Genomic DNA, 27,634 nt, shown 5'->3' on the forward strand with positions numbered 1-27,634 from the left:
CTGGTGTCCTGGGCTGAGTGAGATCATGTCCAGCTTTGTACTGTTGTTCTCACCCTCCACTTTCCTCAGAGGCAGACAGACCCAGAGACAGACCCAGACTCGCCTCTCTCAACCTCACTTTTGCCATGTTCTCACACACACACAAAAAGAGAGGGACACCAGGGAGGTGTCACTGACAAAGGTGAAATAAACTGTCTTTGTACAGAAGAGCAGCGCCCTGCCAGTAAGCCTGAGGTACAGACCCATGCAGTCCCTGTGGGGCTGCATTGATGATCCAGCATCACGATGTTCTTGACAGGGACCCTGACATCCCCTTCAAGCATCTGTAGAGACTCTGAACTCTCCTTCTTTTAAGGAAAGCCTCACACTTACTGTCAGTATATGTCGTGTTCAATCATAGAATTTAACTAATGGCTATGTTTGGGGTTTTTTTTTTCACTTAGTACTTGTCATTACCTCTACTGCTGTGTTACTGTAATCCTCTTGGGAGTTTTGTGACAGAGTCTTTGTGCTGTTTCAAGGTACTTGACTGAGTTCTGTCTCTAAGCTTTCTAGAGCCTTTTTATAAGGCTGTAGCATTCTTTCCCAAGCTTGAACATAAATATTGTGTTATTGATCTGAACACACTCTCATTTGTGTAAATGAGCCGGTGGTTCCCTTGGCTGTGCAGTTTGGAACTATGATGTTAGTGATTGTGCCTTTTCTTTGTGATTAATGGAAAAGAGAAGACTGAGAGGGGATCTGATTAATGTTTATAAATATCTAAAAGGTGGATGTCTAAAGGAAGGCGCCAGACTCTTCCCAGTGGTTCCTAGCAGCAGGACAAGGGGCAACAGGCACAAACCAGAACACAGGAAGTTACACCTGAACATGAAGAAAAACTTCCCTGCCCTGTCTACTCAAAGGCTTCCACATGTCTTCGTGAATGTAGACAAGAAAGTTTCTATGCAGTTGATTGTTCCTGTCAAGTACTGTGAGAGGAGCAAGTTTCCTCTTCCCCAATCTAATGTTTGGTAGAAATTAATTTGAAATTCTGACAGTCAGAGAAGCAATTGAAGAAAAGCCTTTCCTTTAAACATTAGAACCATAGTCATTAAATCAGGAAGAAATGATAAAGAATTTTATTTTATAAACTGCAGTCAAAATAACTGTGTCAAATCCTTCCCTGTAAACATCTATTTCATAACTCAAGTGGCCCAAGTAAACGTTTTTCAGTCTTGGATGTAGCTAGCTAGGTGTGCTTTGGCTGCTCTGGGACTTACCTTTAGCAGTTTTAAGTCAGTCTAAAGTCAGTGTCCTGGTGCCCAGTTATTCTGGCTATGGCTTTTACTTACCATGCACTTCAGGTCTTTTCACTGCTGTGCTCAATAAGATGACTTTAGGGGAAACTGCTTTCTTTCCACCCTTTCAGCATTGCCTTGTGTTAGGTTATTAGGGGTCTGAAAACAAGGGCTACTCTTGTTATCAACACATAACAGATACTTTAGAAAGTCCACAAGGAAATTGAAAGTATTTTTTCATTTAAATTTGATTTGTAGGCAAGAAAGATATAATTCCATGTAGATAAATGGGAAAGAACAGCTGTTCAGAGATGTGCTGTTTGGACAGAAGGAACATGCTGCAGCCCTGTTCTTGGCCAGAACTTAGAAAGTGAACTCTCTCCCCATCCTTCAGACATGTCAAAGAGCACTTTTTGTCCTGGGATTGCTTCCTCACATGCATATATCTGCATGCTAGAGGATGCACAGGGAGTATGTCTTGTGTGGTTTTCCAGCTAGGTATACTTAGTGATTTGGTGTACCTCACAGAAAGATGTGCCTTTGAGCAAAAGCAGACTCTAGGCCAAAATTTCTTGTGGGACCTGGAGTCTGGAGCACTCCTGATGTTATACAGACATCAGCAAGGACAAGGAGTGCTAGTACTAAGCTTATGCAGTTTTCTGATTGACAAAAATCATTATTGAGCAGGAATGAATGAAGGCTGATGAATAACAGTGCTAAACCTTTTTCAGTTAATTTTCAGTATGGTGTGGAAGACACAGACTGATTAATGAGGTTTTCTTCACTATTATCAGAAATACTTAGAGAGGCAGGTTCAAGCCTTTATTAAGCTGCATGATTACATACAATAAGATGTTATTCTTCTTAACAGGGTTGGACAAATTATTACCATCAAAACAAAGGTGAACAGAGCATTCAAAACCAGCATGGAGGTAAGAGATGATCACTCTTACTCCTAATTAAATATAAAAAATAGAAGTGGATGGAACAGAGGACTGCAACATGGGTCCAGTCTTATTTGTTTTAGAAGCAGCTTTGTGCAGATATCTAAACAATAACACTGCCTAATGAAACTGGTTTCATAATGACTATTATACCTGCATGTTTCTTGTAACACAACCCATGTCAAAATAGAAGCTGGTCTCTGGAGAATTAAAGTCTTTGGCAGGTGTAATGGACAGGATGGGATAGGTGGTGTTAGTCTAGTCCAATGCTACTGACCCCTGAGCAGTCTTTGGATCAGAGCTAGGATCCACTGAATAGGTGGAATTCTAAATACTCTTGAAATCTCTGATACAAAAATATTTATCCTAGGTGTCCACGTTCTTACTCTTCAGATTGTAATGAGTATGCAATGCATTGCCCAGTCACTCACTTAAAATCAGAATTAAAACCTAAAAGTATTTTCCTCTGCATTGTGCCCAAGTTCCATTAATACTAATGGGAGTGGTGCATCTTAGGGACAGTGTATTCCAAATGATTCTAAAAATTAAGAGAAAAATCAGGAAGTTTGATGTATGTCAGGCCTGTCTCACAAGACCACACACCGTGTTTCACCTTCGAGTTGTGTTTTATATTTATTCAGACTGTTTTGCTGATACAGATCTTAGATTCAGAAGTCTCCAAATGGCACACAAGACACATCCATAAAACTAAACCTAAATGTCTTTCCTATTTTTTTATTTTATGCCTTGTATGTGATGCCAAACCTGCATACACAGTTGTACTACTGGCAAATATTGTAGTGTTCTCATGTGTTCAGAAATTTAGAATTGTTAACCTTTTTTCTTTCTTTAGGTATAGGAAACTGGACACGATTAATTCAATAAACATTATGTAATTTTGTCTCAAGCCAACTGACAATCACCTGTTTTGTCTCATTTCCTGTAGGTTGGCATCAAGGTTACAGTGCAGGATGTTTTGACTAATGTTGAAAAAACTGTGAGTGTGGCATATGCAACGTATGTAGCAAAAGCAGTTGGTGCTGAAAAGGTATTCCTCCAGTTTTCTTCTGTTGCCTGAAGTTGCTGAGACTGAGTTTCTGTGAAATAAGCCAACTTTTCTGGTTATGAAACACAGGAAAATGTTCATACTGGTTCATTCTCATCAGTAACAGGAGAACAGCATGAAGCCCAGACTTTATGGAGATTTTCTTTTTTCCACATCTCTACTCTGAAGTTGTTAGGCTTTTTCTATAGTTTCCACTTTCCTTTGCCCATTTGGTAGTAACAGAACCTGAGTCTTTTTAGGGGCTGCAATATTGACGGAGGCAAGTTCCGGAAGACAGATCCCTGTGAGTCTGCACAGCGTCTCTCCTTCCCAGAAACAGATCTATATACAGCTTGAAACCCACAGGGGTGTTAGGGGCAGGGTTTCTTTAGCCTTTGGTCTCCCTTTTGAGGAGACTGTTCAGGCATAACAATTCAGATAGAAGACATTTATTAAGCTAGCTTCCAGTCTAAATTAATTCTTTGCCATTTATGTTGATTAGTTTTTTTCTGCCAGTGTAGTTTTTTTTTCCCCACAAACAGTGGGCTCCCTGGAGGTATTTTGAAATCAGTCATGGTATTGTTTGGTCTTCACATTGCTGTGGCAAACAGGCATGGCTCTTCTAAAGTTTTCTTATCAGAAAGGCCAAATATTCCTCAGATCCTCTTATTAAACTCCCTTTGTATGTAGTGTTCTGCTTTCTTGAATATGAGTGACTAGAATCATATGTCTGACTTCCCTCTCTCACTGGATTTCTTATGGCAGTGTGTTTGCTTTTCTAACCTGCACTTCAGATTGGCACAGAGCAGTCTTCCCATGAGCAATAAGCGTATCCCATAATTTCAGCTTTCATTTCTGCAATGATATACTGAGGTCTACAGAAGAAACACATTGCAACAGTTTTACCAAAACTAAAGCCCAGCTTGTCTCTGAAAGGTGAATGGCTAAATTGGTTAACCTTAAAGCACTAAAATAATATCAATTAAGGATTGTTTAATATTAGTTTGATACCATATCCATGGCGTACTCCCATTTACCTTTTGTCCGATTTTCCAGGGAGGTTAATTCAGGATTAAATTGGTGATGATTAACTATGATTATGCTTAAGACAGGAGTGCTCCAGAGGGAGTTTGAGACTTCAGTTCAAATTCCATCACAAATCAAAGTCTGTGAGAAATTAAAGAACATTTTTTTTCAAATTCAGTTTTCTGAGCAACTGTTGCTAGATTTCTGCAGAGAGCGACCATATCACCACCTTAACTTTTAACTAGGCCATCTGGGAAAAGCTAGGTAGTTCTTGAGGAAGGCCAGAAAGAAGGCAAGGCTGTGGGTTTAAGTGAAGACTCCAAGACTGGGAAGCATTAGCAGCACCACTGTAGGACATGAAACACTGAATTTGTTTATGTTGCAGCATTTGTGCAATTTTTAAGGCTTCTGAGGCTAGACCTTCTAGAAAAATCACACAAGTGACCACTCAATGGCACCTCTGCAATATTTATGTAAATATAATAATTTTATTCAACTATTACAAGTGTCTGTTCAGTTTGGCTTAGAGACAAACTTAGAGAAGTTCTGATCTTGGCAAAAGAAGGGTGTATGTCTGGGCACAAGTAGCATTTCAGGCATAAATATGTAGACTGTGAAGCTGTAAGTGCTGGGAATTCATGTGTTTCTCATCCACCTCAGAAAACCAGTGCAACTTTGAAAACAGGTCCTCAGATAGATGGAATAGGCTATGTGAGTGCGGGGTGAATTGTGAAAGAGTGGGCTGTTTCTGTAGTGAGTGGGAGTGGGCTCTGGGGTACACTTTTCCACAGACTACACCACTGGTGGATGCGAGCAGAGTATTTTTCTGATACAGAAATTCAATACTCAGATTTCCATATTAGGATCATTTTTTTCTTTTTTTTCCTCCTTATTAAAATGAGAACTGTCATCAACCATGTGTGCTCTCATGCATGTTTGCATTTAAAAGCACTTTGTCATTGAGTTTTAACAAATTATTCTGAAATGATATGGCAATGTCTCTTGAACTTTACCTCTGAACTTGTTTGTATTGATAGAACTTGTCATATTGGGCAGTTGATAGCAAAGGGTTGTAGAAAATGCTGATGCAATTTTAAGTTCAAAGTGCACTTTGTTATGATTATGGCATTCTCAACTCTTTTTTTTTTTTTAAACATAGATTGAGTTAGCACCTGTAAAGCTTCTGTCTACAGAGGATCACCTGGAGCATGCCCTAGCTATTGAGAGAAGAAGAATCCGACTGGGCTATGAACAGGTCTTCCAGAACCTAATGCGGGAGAGTCATAAGGAAGGTGATTACTGTGGTCAACATAAATATAACTTATGGGCAGCTTGAAGAGAGGAGAAAAGCAGACAAAACATCTGACTTACGCCTCCTTGATGATGTGGTATCATGTAGAAAAGTGTGTGCCAGATTTGTGAGAGTATATGAGACAGTTATTCTAATAGATTGCTGTTTCTTTGTCTTTCAAAAATTCCAGATTTAACAATACAGAATAGAAGGCCAAGCAGGCGTTAAATAGATGTGAAATGCATATCTTCATATAGGCTATGTGTGTAAGGTGTAACTTTGCAACACACTTACACAGTCCTGTGACACTAGTTGTAATGCAGCAGATAGAAGGATAAAATTCACCCTGGCTTCTGTCTGCATCTTTGCAAGAAAGCACTAGGAACTATGTTTCTGCAATGAGATCATTCCCAACAAGCAGGAGAAACTTCGTTACCTGGAGGTCAAAGCTGGTATAAAAAAAAAGTAAGTCCCTCATGACCAAGCTAGAAAAATCACGCCAAGAAAGAGGTTGATCTTTGTTTCTGATAGTAACCTCTGTTCTTAAAGACAGTTGAGTGGAAAGGTTGCTTTGTTCCCCTGAAAAAGAAGTCATCCACAACAGTTAAGAAATATGCTGGTATTTGGAAAATCTGAGCCATAACTCCAAGTATAAACAACAGACATTATGTGGTGCTACTGAGGAGAGATGAAACCTGTTGTAAATATAAATTCCAGAATTAAGAATTTAATAAGACTGTGTGGAACTGAAGAGGCTTATTTGCTGCAAGCAAACAAGTTACTTGTCTTCATGGTAACTGTCTCGTAGGAGACAGCTTAATACTGTCAAAGACAAAATAGAGGTTGATAATTTTGGTTTCCACTGCCTTCCCTTGAAACTTCCTCAAAGGATCTTACCATTGTAAGCACTGATTCACCTCCTTAAGGAGACAGAACAAGCAAAATAGGGGAAGAAAACATTGTATGTAAAGGCTGCCAGGAAGCAAAATATTCAGAAAGTGAAGTTTATCTTCTGAGTGGATCTTATGCAACAACTTAAGTAGGTCTAAAGTGCAAGTTAGTCAAATGTGCCCACATATTTATATAATCATAAACTTAGTTAATTATAGCAAAAATCAAAAGTGCAATTGAGGTCAAGTAGCTTCTAGCACAGATAGGCACTTTTGAAACGACTGTCATCATCTCACACCTAAATGCTCTTGCAAAATGTAACTGAAAAAACAAAGATTAAAAGTGAGGGTGTATGGCTAAACCTATGAAAGTGGAATTGGAGGTGCCCAGATGACCAAGCGGTGGTTACTGATTCAGATCCATATTTATTTCTTTCCTGTGTTCTATATTGTTTCTGATAATCACAAGATTTGTAAAAGGTTATGAAATAATCATGTCATATGCTAACCTTAATTAGACACATTTGCACAGCTGTCCATCATACATGGTGGTCAAAGTCTATGAAAGGCATTTGAATAAGTGATAAACTGCTCTGACAACATCTGTTTGAGATCATGCATAGCAACCACGAATACTCACAAGCATGTGCTGAGGCAGTTGGCTGCCTGCATTCACAGTTAGCCAACTCCCACAATAACTACTTCTGACACAGCTTCTTTGAAGGATATACTGAGTGCTGGGAACAATGACTGTGTTGGGATAGACTGTGGGGTGTGCCATCCTCCACCTCTCATGTCTCTTGAAAGAACTGAGCATCCTCAGCTTCTTGTTTCCCTTGGGAAGATCAGAGGTCTTCTCTTTTCTTCTTTTCATTGTGTCTGAAGCAAATCACACATTTCAGTAACTGGAGGTATTTTATTCTTGGCTACCAGAGTTGCTAGCTGAAATAATTCATTAATAATTGCTGCCACATTTCAGATATATTTGAAGAGGAAGGTGCAGTTCCAACTGACCTTACACATGTACAGAGTATTGAGCTTGTCCAGCCTCCTCATGCAAACCATCATGGAAACACTTTTGGTGGCCAAATCATGGCTTGGATGGAGACAGTGGCTAGTATTTCAGCAAGGTACTTTTCTACATTCCTAGTCTTTGCATATGGTTCTAAAACGATTTTAATTTTAAGGGTTTTACGGGGATTTATTTTATGAAAAACACATATCCAAACCTTTGTGACTTTTCTTCTTCCTCAGATTGCAGAGGTCTTTGAACTATTTATGTGGTACAGCTCCCACAGCATGACGCACCATTGTGGGAGTCAAATATTATTCTTCTGTTACACATGCAGGCCCTAAGGCAAAAGAGGCTACATTATCCTCCTGAGGATCTCTGCAGAAAGTCAGCATTGGAAAAAGGAATAGAACCGTGGCTTCTTTATGGTTGGTGCAGTGTTTTTAAAGCAGAGCTTGTTGTTAAGTCAGGATAAAACTGATTCTGACCCTGTATTAGTTGACATCCAAAAATGAACAGCTTTTGAAATGTTAGATCCTTATGCTAGAAGAAAGAGTAAGTCAAAGAAGAAGAATTAGAAAAGCAGGTTCTGTTTTGTTGGTGTGTACACAGAATGGATGCATTACCTTCAGCAAGCCACTTTGCCTTTCTGTCTCTCTGAGTACCTATGGGTTTTAATATTTTTAGCAGATTAAAGGCCTCTGACATCTTCAGGTAATAAGTGCAATGCATTTTTGTGACACTGCCTAGCATTGCTTGTCAGTATGGCCTAGACATAAAATCATTTAATTTCTCTTTCCCTGCAATCAAACTGTTGTTATTTTCCCTTCTTGTTCTTGGACGCTGTACAAAGCTTCTTTGGAAGCAACACTTGAGTTTCAGTTTGTATTCTTCTTGCATACCAAGTGACCTAATTCACTGCAGGGATGTTAGATATGTTTTTGCTTTTTAACTTTAATAATTAAATGACTTCTCCATTCATTATTCATATAGTTTTGATTTGTAGCCAGTAGTTGTACTGATAACAACAGATTTTCTGTTAATGGTTGGATAAACAACTGGCTTTAGTAACATTAGAATGCATTGACCTTACCCCAGTGTATAATTTCATTGGCTTCAAAGGGACTGTTTCAGATTTTCCCCATAATATGACCCAAAGTATGTACCTGTTTTCATTTGATAAATTTTACCTGGCAAGTGTCATGTTTAGGTTTAAAAAGAGAAGGAAAATAACAGCAAACCAAGTAGTCAAGAAAATGTCTTTGATATAATGAATGTCAAACATGATTCATCCTACTGAAAATTTCAGGAATAATGCAGGTGACAGAGGCTTTTGAAAACAGAGATTTTTGTAGTTTATGCTACAAACACTTTGTGAGGCCACTTAAAATTAGACCTTGTATTTGAAGGCTCTGGTTAAGAGTTACTATGGCCACAAACTCTGATGGAGGAACAGAAGAGGAGGGCTAACCCTTGAAAAAAAAGTATTTTGAAGAGCATATTAGAAGCTACTCCCCTTCCTTCTGCCTTTCCACCCTCCTCCACTATTTTGCCTGGACGATAAATGGAAATCTTGCAGTAAAGCCATTTTAATATTGTTGATATTATTTTGAACTGAATCTGTACTTTCTTATTTCTTACGCTTGCAGTAGAAGCATTCAGGGCATGGTTTTCCAGGAAAAAAATGGATATTTTGGCCAAATTTCGGTTCTGTTCCTCTCTTATTTTCAATAGTATTGTGTTTGCATCTTTATAGTCAACATTGTAAATAAGATCACCATTAAGCTTTTTAAATCAGAAAAGCAAATTATTCTTAATGAAATTACAAAGTCGTTTGAATGTATTAGTCTATTAAAAAGATGTACCAGTCAATTAATTAGCTACAGATAATTGTGTGCATTTAACAATACTGGTACATTAGTTTGCAGAGTGCAGTTAAGTTAAAAGCTAAGAATGCTACAAAGTTGTATTTTCAAGTTTAAAAACTGCATAATGAAAAACCTATTCTAGGATCTGCATATGGGATTCTTACTGAGGAGGAGATGAGGATAGAGTGTGGATGTATGAGGGTAGAGTGTGTTTTTTCAAAGTCTGAAAATAAAGGGCATTATTGTATATGGTTCCCTATTCATGTGATGCAGAGATCCCAGTGAAGAGTGGGACTTTGACATTTAGAACTGATGAAGAAATCTAGGGTTTTTTCTCCCTCCAGAGAGCTTGCAAACTAGATCCCAGTTCCACAAACTAGATCCCAGTTCCACGAACTCTTAAGCTGTATCTGTACTGAAGATCAGTTTTTATTCTGGAGCATCTGTGAAGGTCAGAAAAGTGGTGGGTTATTCGAATTCCTGACTGTAGATGACACAGTATTGCAAAACCTTTTCCTTTAGCAGTGGAGCTGGGTTTGATCAGGTGTGTATCTGTTTGTCTGTTGTACTTAGCTAAAGAGCAGCTATTCTAGTATGCTCATGGAAGTGGTACCTGCCTGGCACAGACAACATTCTGTACTAGACCATCAGAGTTTTATGAGAGGCTACAGCCTATTCCACAAGCAGGTCAAAGAGATCTGGTGGGACAACCCAGCTAAACTGGGTCAGACAGCCCTGGTTACATGCAGTTCAACACAGTGCAGGATCAGGTCTGAAATACGACAGACGAGTGGATGCAATAAGCAGCTGGAAGGGCAAAGGGAACAGAATGACTAAGATCTGTGTTTGTACCACACTATTGTGCCCGCAGCTTTTGAAATTCAGCCAACAGTTCTGTGTTTCTGAATTGATAAGTGATCAGTTCAATATCTTTCTATCCCTTTGTATATGCAAAGATAAGTTTCCCAGTTTAGCACTAGTAGCAAACTGCATGTAATTTAGTAAACCAGACCAAATTAAAAAAAAAAAAACAAACAACAAACAACAAGCAAATAACTATGTATTTAGCCATAATATGAATAATATAAATACTTTCTTATTTCATTTAACACTAAAAAAACCCATCTGACAAACAAGCAAAAAGTACCAATATTGAAAGGATAGATTGACATTGCCTTGCTTGAACACTTTCTGGTGCTCAACCTCTCTGCTCAGGTTTCTTTTAATTGTTCAAAGGCTTTATGATCTGGCATTTTTATACACTGAGCAATATCCTACTCTCCATGCAGTCATACAGAAATTGATGAAACTCTGTGAGGCGAGTTGTGACTCTGTAGGTAAGAGACTCATGGCCTGGCTCTAAAAGAAGGTAATATCAAGCAGTGGGAATTAATTAGTCAGTGTTTGTAAAGTGTATTGGAAATGGAGCAGCATGACATAAGTGGTATTACTGTGTCTGAAGCTTGAATTATGTGCTCTTGGAGCCGAACACGTTAACTTTATGTCAGTGGACTACGGAATAAAATAGTGCAATACGGTGATCATCTAGGTTGTGCAACCCTGGTTGCTCTAATCACTACCCACTTCAACCATAACAGAGGAGGTTCTTTGTCACAGCTGTATGTTTTTCTCTCTGCCTCTCTTGCTTTCTCTTTCAGCCGCCTTTGTCGTTCATACCCCGTCTTGAAATCGGTCAATATGTTTAAATTTTGGGGACCGTCCGTCGTGGGTGACCGCCTTGTCTTCAATGCCATTGTGAACAATACATTTCAGAACAGGTAAAGCTCCTCAACTGGTTGTCCTGTTTGACTTGTGCACCAGCCTAAATGCATGTTTCAAGTTTCAGCTATCAGTAGGATTTACGTTATTGAATGTATTATTTTATGAGCCGGATCTTTGAGAGATATATCTGTGTCTGTGTTTTTACTTTTCTCAGTGAAAGTTTTTAAAAATTTATTTCTCTGACTTTCACTCTCAATTAAAAGATTATTTGTAACCAAATCCCAGCCCTGCAAACTCAGACCATAAATATCACTCTGAAATTCAGAGATTTTCAAGGAATGGTTTGGTCCTGTGATTCTTTAGAAGCCTTTGGTTTGTTGCTAGAATCTTCCTGTCTTGGTGGCAGATCTGGGTTCTATTTATAGCTGTTTACTGGCAAAATTCATGCTTTGTTTTGTTTCTTCCCAGCATTGCTTTGGGTGTACACAGGGCTGAGGATTTGCCTGTTGCAGTTTGGAATACATGGCTACAGCCCATGCTGAAATTTTATCTTTAGTTGAGTATATGGTGACTGCATGCATGAAACAGGTTTTGGCACATGGAACACCTGCTCCTAGAATTTAGTGGTGTGGCTGTTGAACAGGTCTTGCACAGATCCTGCCTGCTAATGGTTACTCTCTTTCTCTCTCCTATGCATGCATGATCTCCTCTGCAGTTTTAGGGCTACTGTTCTGTTTGAGACACAGAGAATGATTCTTCTGTGGCCTTTGGCAAAGGCATAGCACCTCTCTGCTAGGCTGTTTCCCCACCAACAGGAACAGCAGTAGAGGACAACAGACCCTCTTGTTATGCCAGTGGTGTGACACAACTTAATGTGGAGCCCTGTTGCAGCAGGACATGTTCAGAAGTTGCAAGAGGTGTATTAAGACAAGCCACAAGAAGGCAGAAGTAATTCCTCCTCCAGACCCTGTACATGGGACAAATGTTACCCTGTCATTGCTGTTCTGTGGCTGTTTTCTTCGTAGGTGTATTTGGTGCTTGCAGAATGCTAGCAGGGCATGCATTACCTTCGTACTATACCTCTGTTGAATGTCAAATCAATATCATACTATTCACTTTACTGTCTGTTCTCACAATATGCTGGTGTTCATATTTTGCCACTTGACTCGGTTTTCACTCTTTTTATTAATGGTATTTATCTAGTGTCACCTTTATTTTATTTCTGAAATGCATCAGTCCAGAGTAATTTATTTTGTATGCTACAGAAGGTATTTGAGTCAGGCTCCCTGCACACAGGAAAGTGTATAGCCACCCTTTTTAGTATGTCTCAGGGCTGCTTCTGCATCACTTGTAGTAGCTCAATAATTAATTTAAACTTTTATTTCAGTGTGGAGGTTGGTGTCCGTGTTGAGGCTTATAACTGCGAGGAATGGATCAAGGACCAAGCACGGCATATTAACAGCGCCTTTCTCATTTTTAACACTGTAAATGACAAAGGAGAGCTGCTCACCTTCCCCAGAATCAAACCTACTGCAAAGGTCAGCTCTCATCCTCAGGAGTAGAATGAATGTGTCCATGACATTACGTGGTCCGGCCCAGCACACCGCGTGTGACACAGCCAGCTGCTATAACATTGTTGGGAAAGCAATGACTAAGCAGGGCTGTGCACTGAAATGCATCTTCTCGCAGGAGAGAAAAGCTAAATGAAGTATTTGCCTTTGGGTGAGAGATTTGTCGTTGTTAACTTCAGTCATCCAAAAGGAGAGGTGTAGTGGAGGGTAGCCATCATTAGAATTTCTGTAGTTACTTGATGAAAAGGGAAGAAGAATCTGCTTGTTGCAGATTTTTGCACGTCTGTATCTGTCTTGTGCAGTTTTCAGTGACTAGAAGCTCCCCAGACAGCAAAAGAACTGATTGAAACTTTTAAGTATTTAGAGAGTAAAACTATCTTTATAAACCCTTAAGGAAGATGAGAAATAGTTAAAAGAGAAGTCTGTAAAAATCAAGTCCTATGACATGGATGGGCTTTACAGTTGCTTGGACATGGAGATCTCAGCATGTGTTTTCTTGCAAGTGGTTCATTGATAAGAGCAGTTTGAATACTCCTGTTGAATTTTTTGCTGTGATGTCATTTGTCATTAACTTTACTGCTCCAATTATGAGATTTTTAGAGGGCCAGCATAGACAGAAATTAAATAATCATTTATTTAACATCAGTGAACTTATATTTTATAGGTGAGGTGGTAAGGTTCACTGCTGTCCATTACAGACTGTTCCAAGAGGAAAAACTGACCGCCTCTTAAAAAAAAAAAAAAAAAAGAAATAAAAGAAAAAAGAAGCCATGGTAGCTTAGCCTCTGTCAGAAAAACAGTGCTTCCCTTCAAGACCTGCCATGGGGGGCATGCGTTGAGATAGGAACATGTACACCCATTCTTTCACAATCAGGAGAGCAAATTGGGAAAATTAGTATGTGCTCAAGGTAGTTTAGAATTTTAGTGGTCACTTGAGTGAAGATGACAGCTGGTATGTCAGTGCTCTGCAAGACAGGCAAGAGGTGTCTTCAAAAAATATTATGTAGTCCTGGGTTTAAAGAAAGCTGAGATGCACTAATCTGGAAGTTGTTCTTACTCCAGAAGCTACATGTCAGCTCGTAAAATTAGAGAAAATAACAAGTCCAATTGACCTTTAGTGCACTTTATGTGGTGTATGCTTCTGGGTCACTTCTGTGCTTAAAAAGAAACAAAACCAAAAACTCTCCCTGGCAGAGTAATAATAAGAGAAGAGAAAGGCCTGCCACCTTGAAAGGCAGATCACGTCTGTTTGCCCAGTGCTTGTGCTGTGTCCCAGCTTCACGTATGCTAAAACAGGAATTCTTCCATGCTTCCTTTGTGTGCTTTGAACACTAGATGATGATGAATTGGATTAATAATTTATTTAGTGGGTGGCACTAAATAGAAAGAATAGAATGTGTGGTGCACTGCCTGGCTGCCCTGGCTTTAGGACCAGAAAATGCTGCTGTTGTTAGAAATGCCAATGGTCCTAAGAAAGGACTGGAGGTAGACACGTTAGTAAAGCTGTAAATTATTACAGGTTCTTGCAAGAGCAAGTGACCTAACAAACTAGGCACACCTTTGATCAGAGCCTGCAGCATTTTTATACCATATCCCTGTCCAAAATCATTAGGTTACCTCATACACCTGTAGGTATTCATCACCTGTCCCACTCTGTATTATAATGAGTTCCAAGAGGTGGTTTCCATAAACTGCGTTAGCAAGTCCTCCTTAACCCTTTACAAGCATCTTCTTAGCAAGTCCCCTTTATCACAAATAGCAGTAATAGCAAGAGGTGCAATGTTTCAACAATGTTGAGACATATGTCCACTGGTAGAGGCATTCTTTGAGGGACACAGTCCTTCACGCCACCCCATGGCTTAACATTGCCATCTTATAGATGGTACTCCATGATAGATAGAGGATAGGGGTAAAGCAAGGAGGAAGAAAAAGAAGTGTGTGCACAATAGCTCAATAGCTACAATCAAAGCATTCAAACAATTGACATTCCCAATAATCAATAATAACTGTTAACATTTGATGAAAATTAATTAAACACCATATGTATCCCTAGAACACGTGAAGAAAAAGTTTCCCTCCCCTGTTTCCCTATGGATTGAGTTTTTCAAAATGTACAAGCTCAACTTAGGTGCTTTCATGTCTGTCAGGATACTAAGTTATAAATATTTCTTTTGTCCAGGACAAATGTTTGTTGTCTGAACAGTGGGGCTTAATTAGGACATAAAGTTTGTTGAAGGAATCCAGAGCCCCCATCCAGGCTTCAGTTTTAATTATGCAGCAGCACCTTTCCCGTGAGCTATCTCCACTGGAACAGGGCCCCAGAGCAATTAAAAATTGAGTCAAACCACAACACCCCCCCTTTCCCCCCATAAATCACCTGATAACCTGAACATGGCAGAAATCTGTTTGTGGAGCCAGATAACTCTTACATTCCACCTCATTACCTGAGTCACAATTCAGGCACTTATATAATTGTCCGGTGTATGGATATAAATTTCATCTGCATCCCTTAACAGGGCTGTGTATTCTAATTGGGAGATAATTCTTTGAACACAATTAACAGCAAAACTTCCTTATCTTCCTAAATCCCTCTACAAAGGATTTATGCTGAGGCAGCCTGAGTCCTTCACCTTTCAAATCATCAATACAAAAACCCTTTTCAATTTGCAAAAGCAACATTTCCCAGCATTTTCCACACTGTGATACAACATTCTGTTATTGTACTGTTTTTGCCAAATTAAGGGAATATTGTCAAGTCAAAAATAAACTCCAGTTAATCTGAGAAAAGTCCAATGTACAGAGTACAATTCTTTATTTTTACTATGTCTCTGGCATTTGTCCATCTGTAAGGAATAATTTTTAGTTCTCTTTTTGTAGAGTGTGTGCTAAAATAATCAGGTGTGTTACTGTCTGATTTGTTTTCTATAAAGGATGGAATAAGGCGTTACCATGGAGCTATTGCCCGAAAGAGAATTCGACTGGCCAGGTACAGTTGGGTTACAAGAACTTGATTTTGAAAACTTTAGTTTTTAGTGTAACATCTAGGAAGTTTGTTAAGTACTCAAAGTCTTTTCAGACATTACTGTTAAGTTGCTTAGATTTTCAAGTAATTATTAGTGGCTATTCATCTCAAAAATACTTTCCTCTATAGTTTTCCTGTCATTCTTGGGAAGAAATATGACTTACTGCAAACCTGTCTTACAAACAAAAATTGATAAAATACCTGTAGAGGATTTAGAAGACTGTTAAGCCTACAGAGGTGATTGTGGCTTATATAGAAGAAAGTGTACAGAACTAAGTCTTGCTATTATTTTTCTCTGGAACTTTGTTTTAGAAAATGCATGCTGTTGGCTAAGGAAGACAAACCTTCTGATCCCTGGGAGACAAGCAACCAGGTAATCTACATATCATCTATTTGCATTAAATGGTATTTTTACACTTTCTGGGTGTGTAAAACAATTGTACAAGCCATATCAGGTCTTGTGGAGCACTGAAGTCAGGTGGTGAAACATTGTGGTGTTTATCACTGGTTTTATAGATTTTATTACTATTATTTTCTTTCTTTCTCCCTCTCTTTTTTTTTTTTTTGGGGGGGGGGAGGGGGTTGTCCAATTAAACTGTCTTTACCTCAACCCATGAATATTTGTTTCCTTTTCCATTTTCAATTCTCCCCCCCATCCCACAAGGAGGAGGAAATGAGCAAACAAGCTGTATGGTTGTTTTGGCTGCTTGCTTGGCTAAACCACAAAGGACCATTTAGCAAATTCTACTACTGAGGGGTGAGAACTGGCAATGGCAACAGGCAGATGAACAGTGAGAAAGCTTAAACTTTGTTTCTGTGGGAAACTGGTGAAAATATATGTTTGTTCCTGGATACTTGCATCAAGTAGTACATCTTTCTGGCTTGGACATGCTGGGCCAGAGGTTGTGCCTGTCTCATAGAAAGAATAGTACTGAACCTGAATTTAGGTGGATTTATACACACCGTAAATGCTGGTTCAGTGTCAAAATTTGTTGTTAAGTTTTCATTGTATTTAAGATCTCAATTGCTCCCAGAAATTTTACCAAGTCTTTTTCTATTACATGAAAAAGATAAATAATTGAGAATTATAATGTAGGAAGTGATTTTCTGTTAACAGAGCATTTTATTTCTGCAAAACAGTAAACATAAATACGCACACAATGATAAAAATGACTTACTTATATTTATTTAATATTAAAATAAAACCTATCATTAAGACTCTAAAGCTGTATTCTCTTTGTACGAGAATGAGAACTCCATCCACTGTAGTCAAGCATAAATAATGAATATAGCTGCGCTTTCTCTGCTCTGAGCCTGCTGTGTAAAGCAATTGCCAAGATACACCACAGCTTGAGAGCAATGAAGAGGTTAATTTTCTAGTGAATATTAATTCCTTTGGAGGAAGGTGGGCAAACCCATTAATTTAGTGGTCTGAGAGGTTACCTGTATTATCTCGCTGGTGGTCACAGTTTTTCTGTGCTGCTGTGTAATTGCAGAAGCTGAAAGTAGTAGTTTGTTGTTACTTAATTACCGTTGTTTTGCCAACAGCCATGTGAGCACATAATCTAGCTATTGAAAGTATTTAATTCAGAAACTACTGGACTGTGTTTTCTGGAAGGAAAACACTTATGGTAAAATACACATTTGTTTGTGATTGAGGGGTAATGACAGAAAAAGAGCGTCTCATTTCTGGAATGTTTAGTGAAATGTACATTTACGCCTTGATCTTCAGAAATTTGTCTTATGTTTCAGGCATATGTGAGTTACAGCAATGTAGCTGCACTGACACACCTGGCAGCAAAACCAGGATGGGAAATAACCAGTACACTGAATGATGTAAGTGCATACTTGTGGAATAGCTACATAGCCACTTTATGTTTCACCACGAGAGAGGCAGGCAGAGAAAAGCAATGTCTTACATTTGTAAATAAATACATTGGCTTGGCAGTGTTTGGTGTTATGGTGGCCAGGGTTGAAAACTGAAAGTCCTAGACTTTCCCTGAAATGTGGCAAAGCAACCTCTGACTGTCCAGAACGCTGTGCAGCCTGGAACTGCGGTGAGGTTCTTCTAAGATGGTCTGACTGATGAGCATGGAACTTGGGAGCCTAGAAAGGCAGCCTTGCCAGGAATGGGTCAGTTATTCTTGTTGAGCAACTCACAGCAGAGTGCCAAACCACCAACACGTACCTCATTTCTGTGAGGTGTTTTCTCTGCCACAACTGAGGTGCTTCTGTGTTTTTGCCAATTTTTTTGATTCCAGCAAAACAGCAAACTTGGACATCTTTGTTTAGGCTGTGCTGTTGACACTCTGTGGGGGTCTCATGCCACTCTGTTAAGCAAATTGTGTGCAGCAGTCTGCAATATACTGCCTTTACCAGTTTTGCAGCACATGGGGGGTGTTTCTAAGGAGCAGGCATTATCTTATCCTGTGGCAGGGGGTTTGGAGCTCTGTGATCCTTGGGGTCACTTCCAACCCAGACCGATCTATGATTCTATGATTCTATGATCTTGTGATAGTTCCAAGCAGACACTGCAAGTTGACAGGTGCCAGCAATTTATATACCACATTTTTCACTCTCCATCTTCTCAGAAGACCACTTTACTCTTTTTCTGTGCACATTTTTCCTTTCATATATCTTTCTTTCTGACCGTTTTCTATTAAAACATTGCAAAAGCCTAAAAGCTGAAAGCAAAGCACCTCTCTGTTCATTGATTGGTGTTGTAAGCTCAAAATCAGTAAGGAATCTCTTTTAAGCCAAAGATGCTGTTAAGAAAACAAGTAGCAAGATCATTTAGTTAGGAAAACTTGATTTTAACCTAATCACTGTGCCTGTTTATCAAACTATCAAGGGATATATATTAAGAATTTGCTTCTGATACATGGTTAGTGACTGACAGATTTCTTTAAGATCATGTGGATTCAGAGATGATTTGGAGCAAGAAAAAAACCCACTAATAATCTTTTAGGCTGGTCTCCTGCATATAACACGATGTGAGACCACATTTAGTGATTCTTGCATCGAGTCAATAAGCTACCTGAGTAAGAGCAAATATAGATCATAAGGAATTCAAGTCATGGTAGATCTGCCAGTTCGATATGTAGGTTGTTCTAGTGGCTAATAATTTTCAGTAAAAAGTGTCATGCCAATTAAATCATAGTCAGCACTCATGCTGGAAGAAGCAAGCTTGAAAAATCAGACTAAAAACATTAAGCATTATGTTCAATCCTCTGCTAAGACTGTATTATTATCCATGTGAAACTTCCTTTCTGGATCTACTGGGACTACCACAATCTCAGCTTCTTTGTTGATCCTCAGTGCTTGAAATCTGTAATAGAACTGGCACCAAATGTTGTGAAGAATTTACTTCATACAAAAAACCAAAACCCATCAACATTCTGGATGAGATTTTAAGCAGCATAATATTACTTCTCTTGGCAAGCCGCCAGGTACTTTCCAGCATTATAGGGGTCTGGAACTTTCTAGCCTCTTTGGATATTTTACAATTGTCTTGTTAGTGAGATCTGCCTCTAGGCCACTCAGACCTTATCTGTTGGAAAACCTCAAGTAGCTTTTTCTGGCTGTTCTTTCATCTAACTGAAGTATGAGTTAAATCTAGCAGAATCTCAGGCAAGATGTAGGATGAGTTCACACTGATGCTGTCAGTGGATGGAGAGTAGCCATCCATTCTCCCTGTTCTGGCCATTCCTACATAATCTGGCATTCTTGGTCATTAGATACTCCTTAAAGAAGTGGCAGGGACCCTGGGTAGCACACTACTTGTAATTTTTCTGGAAGGATGTATGAGGTGAACAGTGACAGCAAACCATACTTAGGTTTGTAGGTAATTTCAATTGTTGTATACCATTTATTCCATAAATAACTCTCCTTTCTTATTTAGTATCTACTTGCAGGCATGAGGTAAGACTGCTGACTATGTGTGGATGTCAGTAGTAGGCAGAGGGTAAACTTGTCCCTGTAGGTGACTGTATTCTTACCTATAAATTAACTCAGTAGGTGGATTAGATTTGCCTTTTGGTAAAGAGAGTGAGAAACCTATCTTGAACTTTCCCTGTACAGCTCCTCCCATCAAATTGAGATGCGTGCTCAAATCCCTAAACACTGGTGTAGATGCAGCTCCAAGGAAGGCTCTCTGCCAGCTCCAGTTAATGAAACTTACCACCTTGGCAACTGTTAGTTTGGTTCTTTTATCACTGTTTCACGCTCACTTTTGTCTCTTCTGCAAATGTGAGCACAAAGGAATATCCCATAGACCATCTAGCTCAGAATATTACATCATCTTTCCTTAAGCACTGCAGGGCACCATGTGCACATAATGCTGATCTTTTGTTCTCCGCAATCATTGGCCAGGTCTTTTGTTTAGTGTGCAGAGCAAAGTAGGCGCTGAACAACTGCTTAGTCTTCTCTGGTAGACACACAGGGGAGCATCTCCACTCAAACAGTGCCCATGAAATGGTTTCTTTGGAAGAGTCTGGAATAACAGGTAGTAGGAATTAGGTAGAAGGGTCAGTGCTCTGCCTGAAGGCAGTCACACTCTGCAAGACATTAGGCTGAACTCTAGTTTGGAATGAAATACTCCACTAGGTAAGTTGTGCAAAGCAGCATGTGTTTCTCTGTATGCAGAGGATTTGTTCCCTTTTCCCTGGAACTACAATGACCCTGAATTGATTGACAGTTTTTGAAGGTAGAAAGTGACACTGTGAGCTCTTTGATATAGAGACTTGTAGGCCTATAGTAATAATTGAGCCTTGCCCATTTCACTTGGAGAGACATTTTAACAGCTGCACCTCCTATTTCATATTGCAATTTTCAAGTCTAGAAGACTCCTAAGATGACATGATTTCTCTTCTACACCTTAGAGGAATATTGATCCATGCATCATGTAGCTGGTTTCTAAAGCCCTTAAGCCTTTTGTTTTACCCCAAACTCCAGCAAGGTGCTTGCTGAATTATGTTGGAGGTTTTATTCCTATTCCAAAAAATGAAAATATGAAACCATACAAAATCTGTGTTGTTGCACAAATGCTCTGTCAACCAAAAAGTTGTTAATTTTTAATATAGCAAAAAAGAGCAATGGAGATGATTGAGTTCAATAATTTTTGGAAATTAAAATCTGTTAAAACTTTCTAGGATTTGAGAAGCAAATTAGCACATTGGATTAAAATTTGGGAAGAAAGCCCATGAATTCTAAGCACTCTCTTCCATTATACAGGGGTTATGGAATGTGCCAAGCCCTTCTTTTGCAAGAATTATGTGTACACTGTTATGTGCAGGTGATGTCTTTTGAATTCTCTGTGTTAGGGTTCAGTCCTACGGCTAGAAATAGATACAGAATGATCAAGACAAGATACTGAAAGTGTGAGACAAGAGAGGCAAAACTGTGTTTAGAAATAATTTTTCAGTGTATCATTGACTCCAGGTGTTCTGCTTCACAGTAAAGAATAGAGGAGAGGGGGAAAAGGATATTTTGGAAAGGAAAATAGTGAATCGTTTTAGGGAAGGAGGGCATAGGCCAAGGTGTGACTGATTTGCATGGACAAAGGGAGCTGAAGTAGCTGAACTCCACTAATTACTAAATAAAGACAAGCTACCAATTAAAGGCAAGCAGAGGTTGGAGAGGTAGATCAGGGAGCTAATCCATATACCATCCAAAATTATCATTCTTAAAGCTCAGAAGATGTCTCTAGATAAGCTCCCCTCTGGAGATCAGCTAGTCCAACCCCCCTGCCAGAGACAAAGCACTGGTGGTGGGAAAGGCAGTTACTTGGTTTGTCTTATTTTGGTGAAGTCTGTGTTTTCTCACACATACTGCAGGGATACTTGTTTCATCTAGTGTGGCCTCCTTCCAGTCTGCCCCTCCTCATCAGTGCCACATCCAATGGATTCTACTCTTCAATTTTGAATTTCTGGAAAGCTTTAAGTAACCATCAGCACTATCTCCTGTAAATCAACCTTAACAAAGTTTCTACCATTCCTTCCCAAATATTATATACCATCTTCCCTTGCTCTCCCATATTTATTCTATGTTTCAGTATCTCAACTTGCCTTAGGGAACAGGGTAAAACACAGTAGAATTTTGGACCAGTACCTGTCCTGATTCTAAAAAGTCCCATCAGAAGAGGGGTGGCCAGCAGGGACAGGGAGGGGATTGTCCCTCTCTACTCTGCCCTCCTGAGGCCCCATCTGGAGTCCTGTGTCCAGGTCTGGGGCCCACAATACAAGAAAGATGTAGAACTGTTGGAGAGGGTTCAGAGGAGGATGCAAAGATGATGAGAGGGCTGGAGCACCTCCCCTACGAATAGAGGCTGGGGTAGCTGGGCTTGTTCAGCCTGGAGAAGAGAAGGCTGTGGGGGACCTCATTGCAGCCTTTCAGTACCTGAAGGGAGCAGAGGAACAGGAGGGGAATCAACTTTTTAAAAGGGTAGATAATGGCAGGACAAAGGGAATGGATTGAAGCTAAAGGAAGAAGGTTTAGATTAGATATTAGGGGGAAGTTTTTTACAGAGAGAGTGGTGAGGTGCTGGAACAGGCTGCCCAGAGAGGTGGTGGATGCCCGACACCTGGAGGTGTTCAAGGCCAGGTTGGATGGGGCCCTGAGCAACCTTGTGCAGATCCAGGCCTGGAGGTTGGTGTCCCTGCCTGTGGCAGGGGGGTTGGAGCTCTATGATCCTTGGTATCCCTTCCAACCTGTGCCATTCTATGATTCTATTATCACTGGTGCCAAATTTACAGAAACAATTACATGAGGTCCTCAGGTTACCCCATCACCTTTTGGAGTCAGAAGCCTTTATGAGGAGACTTTTCTGTAGCAAGGTGGAGAAAAGCTTTTCTACTTTCCTTCCTAAAGTGTATGTGCTTTTGTTTATGAAAGTAATGACATATACATGGTCCTGCCAGAAGAAAAATAAACTGTGCTAGCTAGGTTTTTCCAAGGCACCTGCAGTGTTACAGGATTTAGAGACTATATGTGCATAGTGTGAGAAAGACCATTCATTTCCACTTGCAAACTAATTCACCTATCCCTAAACAGATGTAATCAAAATTGTGTGATGTCACTATGCTGTCAGTGTATTTGATTTTTGCTGTATTTTAATGTAAAACTAATCTTGAATACTCATCTGCCTGTCACCTGTCAGATACAGTTTTGCAGGTACCCCTGAGAAAATCAGCTTAAATCCTAAATGTGTAACATTTGCAGCTGTTAAAATATTTATAGTGATCATTCTTTGGTTTTAATATGTTGTCCACTTTCTTCAGATAAAAATCTGGACTCATGAGGAGGGTGATGTGTTGTTGCTCAAAGTTGAAATGCAAGTGAAGATACCATCACATGCAGCCTTCTCCCTTTTGTCTGACTTCACCTTACGCCAGCAATGGGACAAACACATCTTGTAAGAATGTACCTTTCTTTAAGACTGTTCAAAGCCACCGACAATTAACCTTTTCTGATACAAATATTTTTTGAGATGTTGGCACTTTTCTACCTAATTAAGCAGAAATTGCCATAAGAAGTTGACATTAAAGATTCATTAGTCACAGTATGGATCGAGCTTTTTAGATTAAAAATAAAATTTAATTTCCCCTCACTCTGATTTTAAAATACATACAGTTGCCCTGGACTGTCAAAAGAGAGAGCTGGGACAGGGACTACCCTTTTCCAAAATGAACAAAATTCCATAGTTAGACGTGTGTGTGTTAAAATGTTTAGTGTGAGTACATTGCATATAATTTGAAGTGGATACATTGTGCATGCTCTCTGCAAGAAGTAAGGCAAAGCTGTGGACTCCTTCATTGTTAGTGTTGTTTGGGATACTGATGCTCAGCTTCCTCATACAACCAAGGTGAGAAGTCACCAAATGTGGATCTTCAAAATGCACGTTCTAAGAAAAATGTTATGAAGTGGAAAGTGAATTGGAACAGGTTTCAGAATTGCTGTAAAAGGTTGTTCATGGGTTTTTGTTTACCTGATACGGTGTAGAATAAAAATATCATGTTGCTTTTCCACGTCTGCAGACAAAACCTCAGATTTCTTATGACTATCTTGAAGCCTGACTGGTCAAAGGGGAATACCAGCTTATCAGTGCTTATGGCTGAGGCAGTAGAAGCTGAAATTAAATAAATCAATTGTAGCCAGAGTAAAGGATAATTCTGGCTTGCTTTGGCAGTGGAAACTCAGAGGTACTGATTAGTATTTCCAAGTCAGTAAAACAGTGTGTCTTACCCATGTGGCCCCATCTGAACAGAATAGAACACAGCTTTGAATAAAATTTTACAAATGTGTCCTGACTGTCTTTCCTGTGGTCTGTCAGATGGACAATTTTTAGTCATTCACTAAGTATTATGGCATGCAAGCTAACGTTGTTCCAAACAGGAATCAGCAGTATGCAGAAGATACAGTTTTAAGACATTGCTCCAGCAATTTCCAGTGCTTTTTTGTGGGACAGAGAGGTGGTGTCAGGGGAGCTGTTGCAGAAACCCTCAGTTTTTCACTGTGTGTTCCTCTCTCCTCCTTGCTGCCTGAACATGAAGACAGTAAGCTTAATGTTAGGATGGAATGTGCTGTGTTTTTCATAAGGAATGACATTGCATACTTCAGGGTCTGCATGTGTTAAATGTATTTGCAGAACTTGTGAGGTCCTACAGGCTGTCAGTGAAGATGAGAAAATATATTATATCACATCTGCAGCTATGACTGGTCATAAACCCAGAGACTTTGTGATTCTTATGTCTCAAAGGCAACCCTGCAAACCAAGGTGAGTATTCAATTGCAAGCTTATCTGTGAGCACTTTGGAGCCACAGCTTTGATTGCTGTTGATATTTATCTGGACCTGTTACTGGGGAGCACAGATGGTATTTTATTTTTTAAGAAATCACATTAGTAGCTGATTTAAAATACAGTATGTTGTTGCCTGAGTTTGCACACCAGATCACACAGAGGTGTGATGGAGTAAATCCCAAGTGTCGGATTTGTAGCGTGTTTCAGTATTGATTCTTTGATAGTGACTTGTCCCGATTTCAGCAGGGACAGGGTTAATTTTCTTTCCAGTCACTGCTTAGTCCTGTGTTGAGAACACCCTGATATTTTCAGTTGTTGCCAAACAGTCAAGGACTTTACAGCTTCTCATACTGCCCTGCTAACCATAAGCAGGGATTGGGGAGGTGGAGGGCTGGGGGGAGTTGCCCAGGAGGCTGGGAGGGCACAGCTAGGACAGCTGAACTAAATTGGCCAAAAGGCTAGTCCATACCATGTGATGTCATGTTTAATATATAACTGGGGGGTGAGTGTGGAGGTGTGTTATCTTGCAGAGCATCGACTCTGGGTGGTGAGAAACAGTACTGTTCATCACTTGTTTTGTATGTAGCATTATTATTATTATTATTACCATCATCATTTTCCTTTCTTTGTTTTGTTCTATTAAATTGTTTTTATCTCAACCCACAAGTGCTTTTTTCCTTCTCCATTTTCAGTTCTATCCCCTACCCCACTGGGAGAGGGGAGTGAGCAAATGGCTGTGTGGCTGTTTTAGCTGCCTGCCAGCCTAAACCACAACATGAGTCTTCAGGAGTGGCCTGTCATAAGGGAAAATAGGCCAGAATTCCTAACTGGCAATTTGGAAAAAAACTATGTCCCAGAGGGACTGTCAATATGCTGAAGCAAATAACTAGGAGTTTTTCCTGTTTGTTTTGGGGTTTTTTTACATGAATTTGTGATCCCATTTAATGTAATTTTGGAGAAAGTGCTTGGCCTTTCATGAATCTTCAGTGTGACACATTTGTTGTGTCTGTAAATGTTGCTGTTGAAATTGGTTTAAAAAGTCCCATGATCTGTTTAACATACGTTGATTAATTTTATATATATTAAATTTCCTTTTCTTTCACAATCAAACATGGAAAAATGGGGCCATTTGGTGTATCCTATAATTCTTCGCTTCTATTTGTCAGTTCTTTGTGTTAGCAGAACATTACTTCTAAAAGTCAGTATTCTGCACTGTGCTTGCTTTCTTCCCCCTACATCTGGGAACTGAGTCATGTCTGTCTTGCTGGGGCCACACTCTTAAGGTCCCTTAGTCAGGGTTGCTCCCAGGCCCTGATTCTGTAAATGTGGGTCATGGAGAGAAGGATAAATTTTAAAAAGGGGATGTTGCAGGTGGGTGATTGTTCTGCAGTTTCCCATCAGAAGTCTTCTTGATGGGAGCCTGTGACAAAGCCTTAAGGACACTCCAGACAGCTGAATCTTTAAACATACAGGAGCTTGTTTGCCTTCATAGGAGAATGATGTCACTGGTATAGCTGCAGTCATTTGCACGTATCTTTTTTTAACATCTTCTTGAAGTAATGTTTGATTCTTCCCCTTGCCCTGCAGTGAACCCTACATAATAGCTACCAAGTCAGTTACCCTCACGTCTATGCCACCTTCTTCAAAGTACTGCAGAAGTGAAATCCTTTCTTCTGGATTCCAGATCTACAGCGACAGCAGCAGCTCCTGTACGGTGAGTAGCTCTGCAGACCTCAGCTGTCTCCTCTCCTGTGGTATCACATGTGCCTATGATCTCACTTGAGCTGACAGTCTAGAACAGTAACAGCAGTGTAATAGCAACAAAAAGGGGTCAGTTTCCCCAGAGTTCACTGTGGTTGTTAAGACATTCTTTATTCCACAAAGTAGAATCTGTCTTGCCCAACATTGGCCAACCTGAATGTTGGTAATGAAATCAAAACTAAGCACTGGAGATGGCTGTGCACCTCCATAAAGTCATTCACTCAATCCTAAAATACACAGTATGCAGTAAACTGGTCTGTGGTGCTGTCCATCTCTCTTCACTGACTTGCAAAGGAAGTTCAAGGAATTAGTTCTGATTAAACAGTTTTCTGAATTTCTGACATAGGAAAGTTAATCTGAATCCCATCTCTGGACATCTTTCATTCTTTTCCATGGGAAGGCTTTTGCTTTTTAAGAAAGTACATTTCTGAAAACAATCAGCAACTCTCTGTCTAGGATTCTTTTTTTTCAGGCAACTGCTTTGTTCACAAAGCACATATATTTAACAGGTTACACATAATGTTTCTTGCTGCACTGCTGTCTACATTTACCTACACACTTGAGGACCTGGCAGGAGGGAAGACACTGAGAGCACTAAAGTACTGTAAAAAAGGCATGCTTGTTTTGCTAATTATTGCCTTTGGTTTCAGAAGCACTGTGTGCTCTCTATTCGCATCCGTAAAAACCTTGACACCCACCTAGGCTCTGCAGCAAGAAATGGCTAATTATTGCAATCCATAGGTGGTTTTGTTGCCTTTATTTTTGTTTAAACAGGTGTGTTACTTCACTCGAGTGACTTCAGGTGTTATGCCTTACTTTGCTGCAAATCTCACTGGCTCATCGAAATCCATTGAAGACACAGCTTTGCAGTGTATAAAGTTCTTGGAGTTGGAAGGCGGGAAGGACTGAAGGCACAGCCAGGGTTTGGAAGAGACCTCTAAAGGTTATGGAGCAGTACTGGTTTGAACTCCTGCATGTGTGCTGATCATGTTTCCACAGGCTAGTTACTTCGGATCATATAGCCAATATTGGGCTTGAGCCCAAGAATATCTAATACAAGGATTTCCTACTGAATTGCCTTTAAATTCAGCTTTTTAATTTAAAAAAAGGGTCAGATTCTACTTTGGATTGCATTAATGGATTTCACATAAGTGGAGGCAGAACTTGGCTCAGTAGAAGCATAGCTCATGAGGCTGTTTCTCCGTATTGATGCTACCCTGACTGTGATGGCATCCAGTCAGTTGTCAGTCAGTAAATAACCACCCTGTCTAGTTTGCAGAGAACTGGTGCTGCCAAGTCACTTATTCAGTGCTCTGACCTGGATGTCCAGGTTCTTGCACACAGATGCAAGCTAGTGTTTGCTCGTGTCTGTACCACATCTGTTAATACTCATAGTTTATCTGTG

At 39.7% G+C, this 27,634-nt stretch overlaps 1 protein-coding gene across 1 annotated transcript in view; it reads left to right on the forward strand.

The window, feature by feature from the left end:
* The window catches only part of ACOT12 (acyl-CoA thioesterase 12), a gene marked incomplete at both ends in the record, with an annotated part of 32,402 nt that extends 5,264 nt beyond the window's left edge, over nt 1–27,138 (forward strand). The window contains 13 exons of the mRNA XM_084277931.1: nt 2,152–2,212; nt 3,171–3,272; nt 5,455–5,587; nt 7,456–7,606; nt 11,015–11,134; nt 12,466–12,616; nt 15,580–15,635; nt 15,984–16,044; nt 17,424–17,507; nt 22,949–23,082; nt 24,316–24,444; nt 26,056–26,182; nt 27,004–27,138. Of these exons, the coding sequence (XP_084134057.1) occupies nt 2,152–2,212; nt 3,171–3,272; nt 5,455–5,587; nt 7,456–7,606; nt 11,015–11,134; nt 12,466–12,616; nt 15,580–15,635; nt 15,984–16,044; nt 17,424–17,507; nt 22,949–23,082; nt 24,316–24,444; nt 26,056–26,182; nt 27,004–27,138 (1,444 nt within the window). The remainder of the gene's footprint in view (nt 1–2,151; nt 2,213–3,170; nt 3,273–5,454; nt 5,588–7,455; nt 7,607–11,014; nt 11,135–12,465; nt 12,617–15,579; nt 15,636–15,983; nt 16,045–17,423; nt 17,508–22,948; nt 23,083–24,315; nt 24,445–26,055; nt 26,183–27,003) is intronic.
* Between the last annotated feature and the right edge of the window lie 496 nt (nt 27,139–27,634).

Source organism: Gallinula chloropus (genome assembly GCF_964237585.1).
Source record: "Gallinula chloropus genome assembly, chromosome: Z".
NCBI lineage: Eukaryota > Metazoa > Chordata > Aves > Gruiformes > Rallidae > Gallinula > Gallinula chloropus.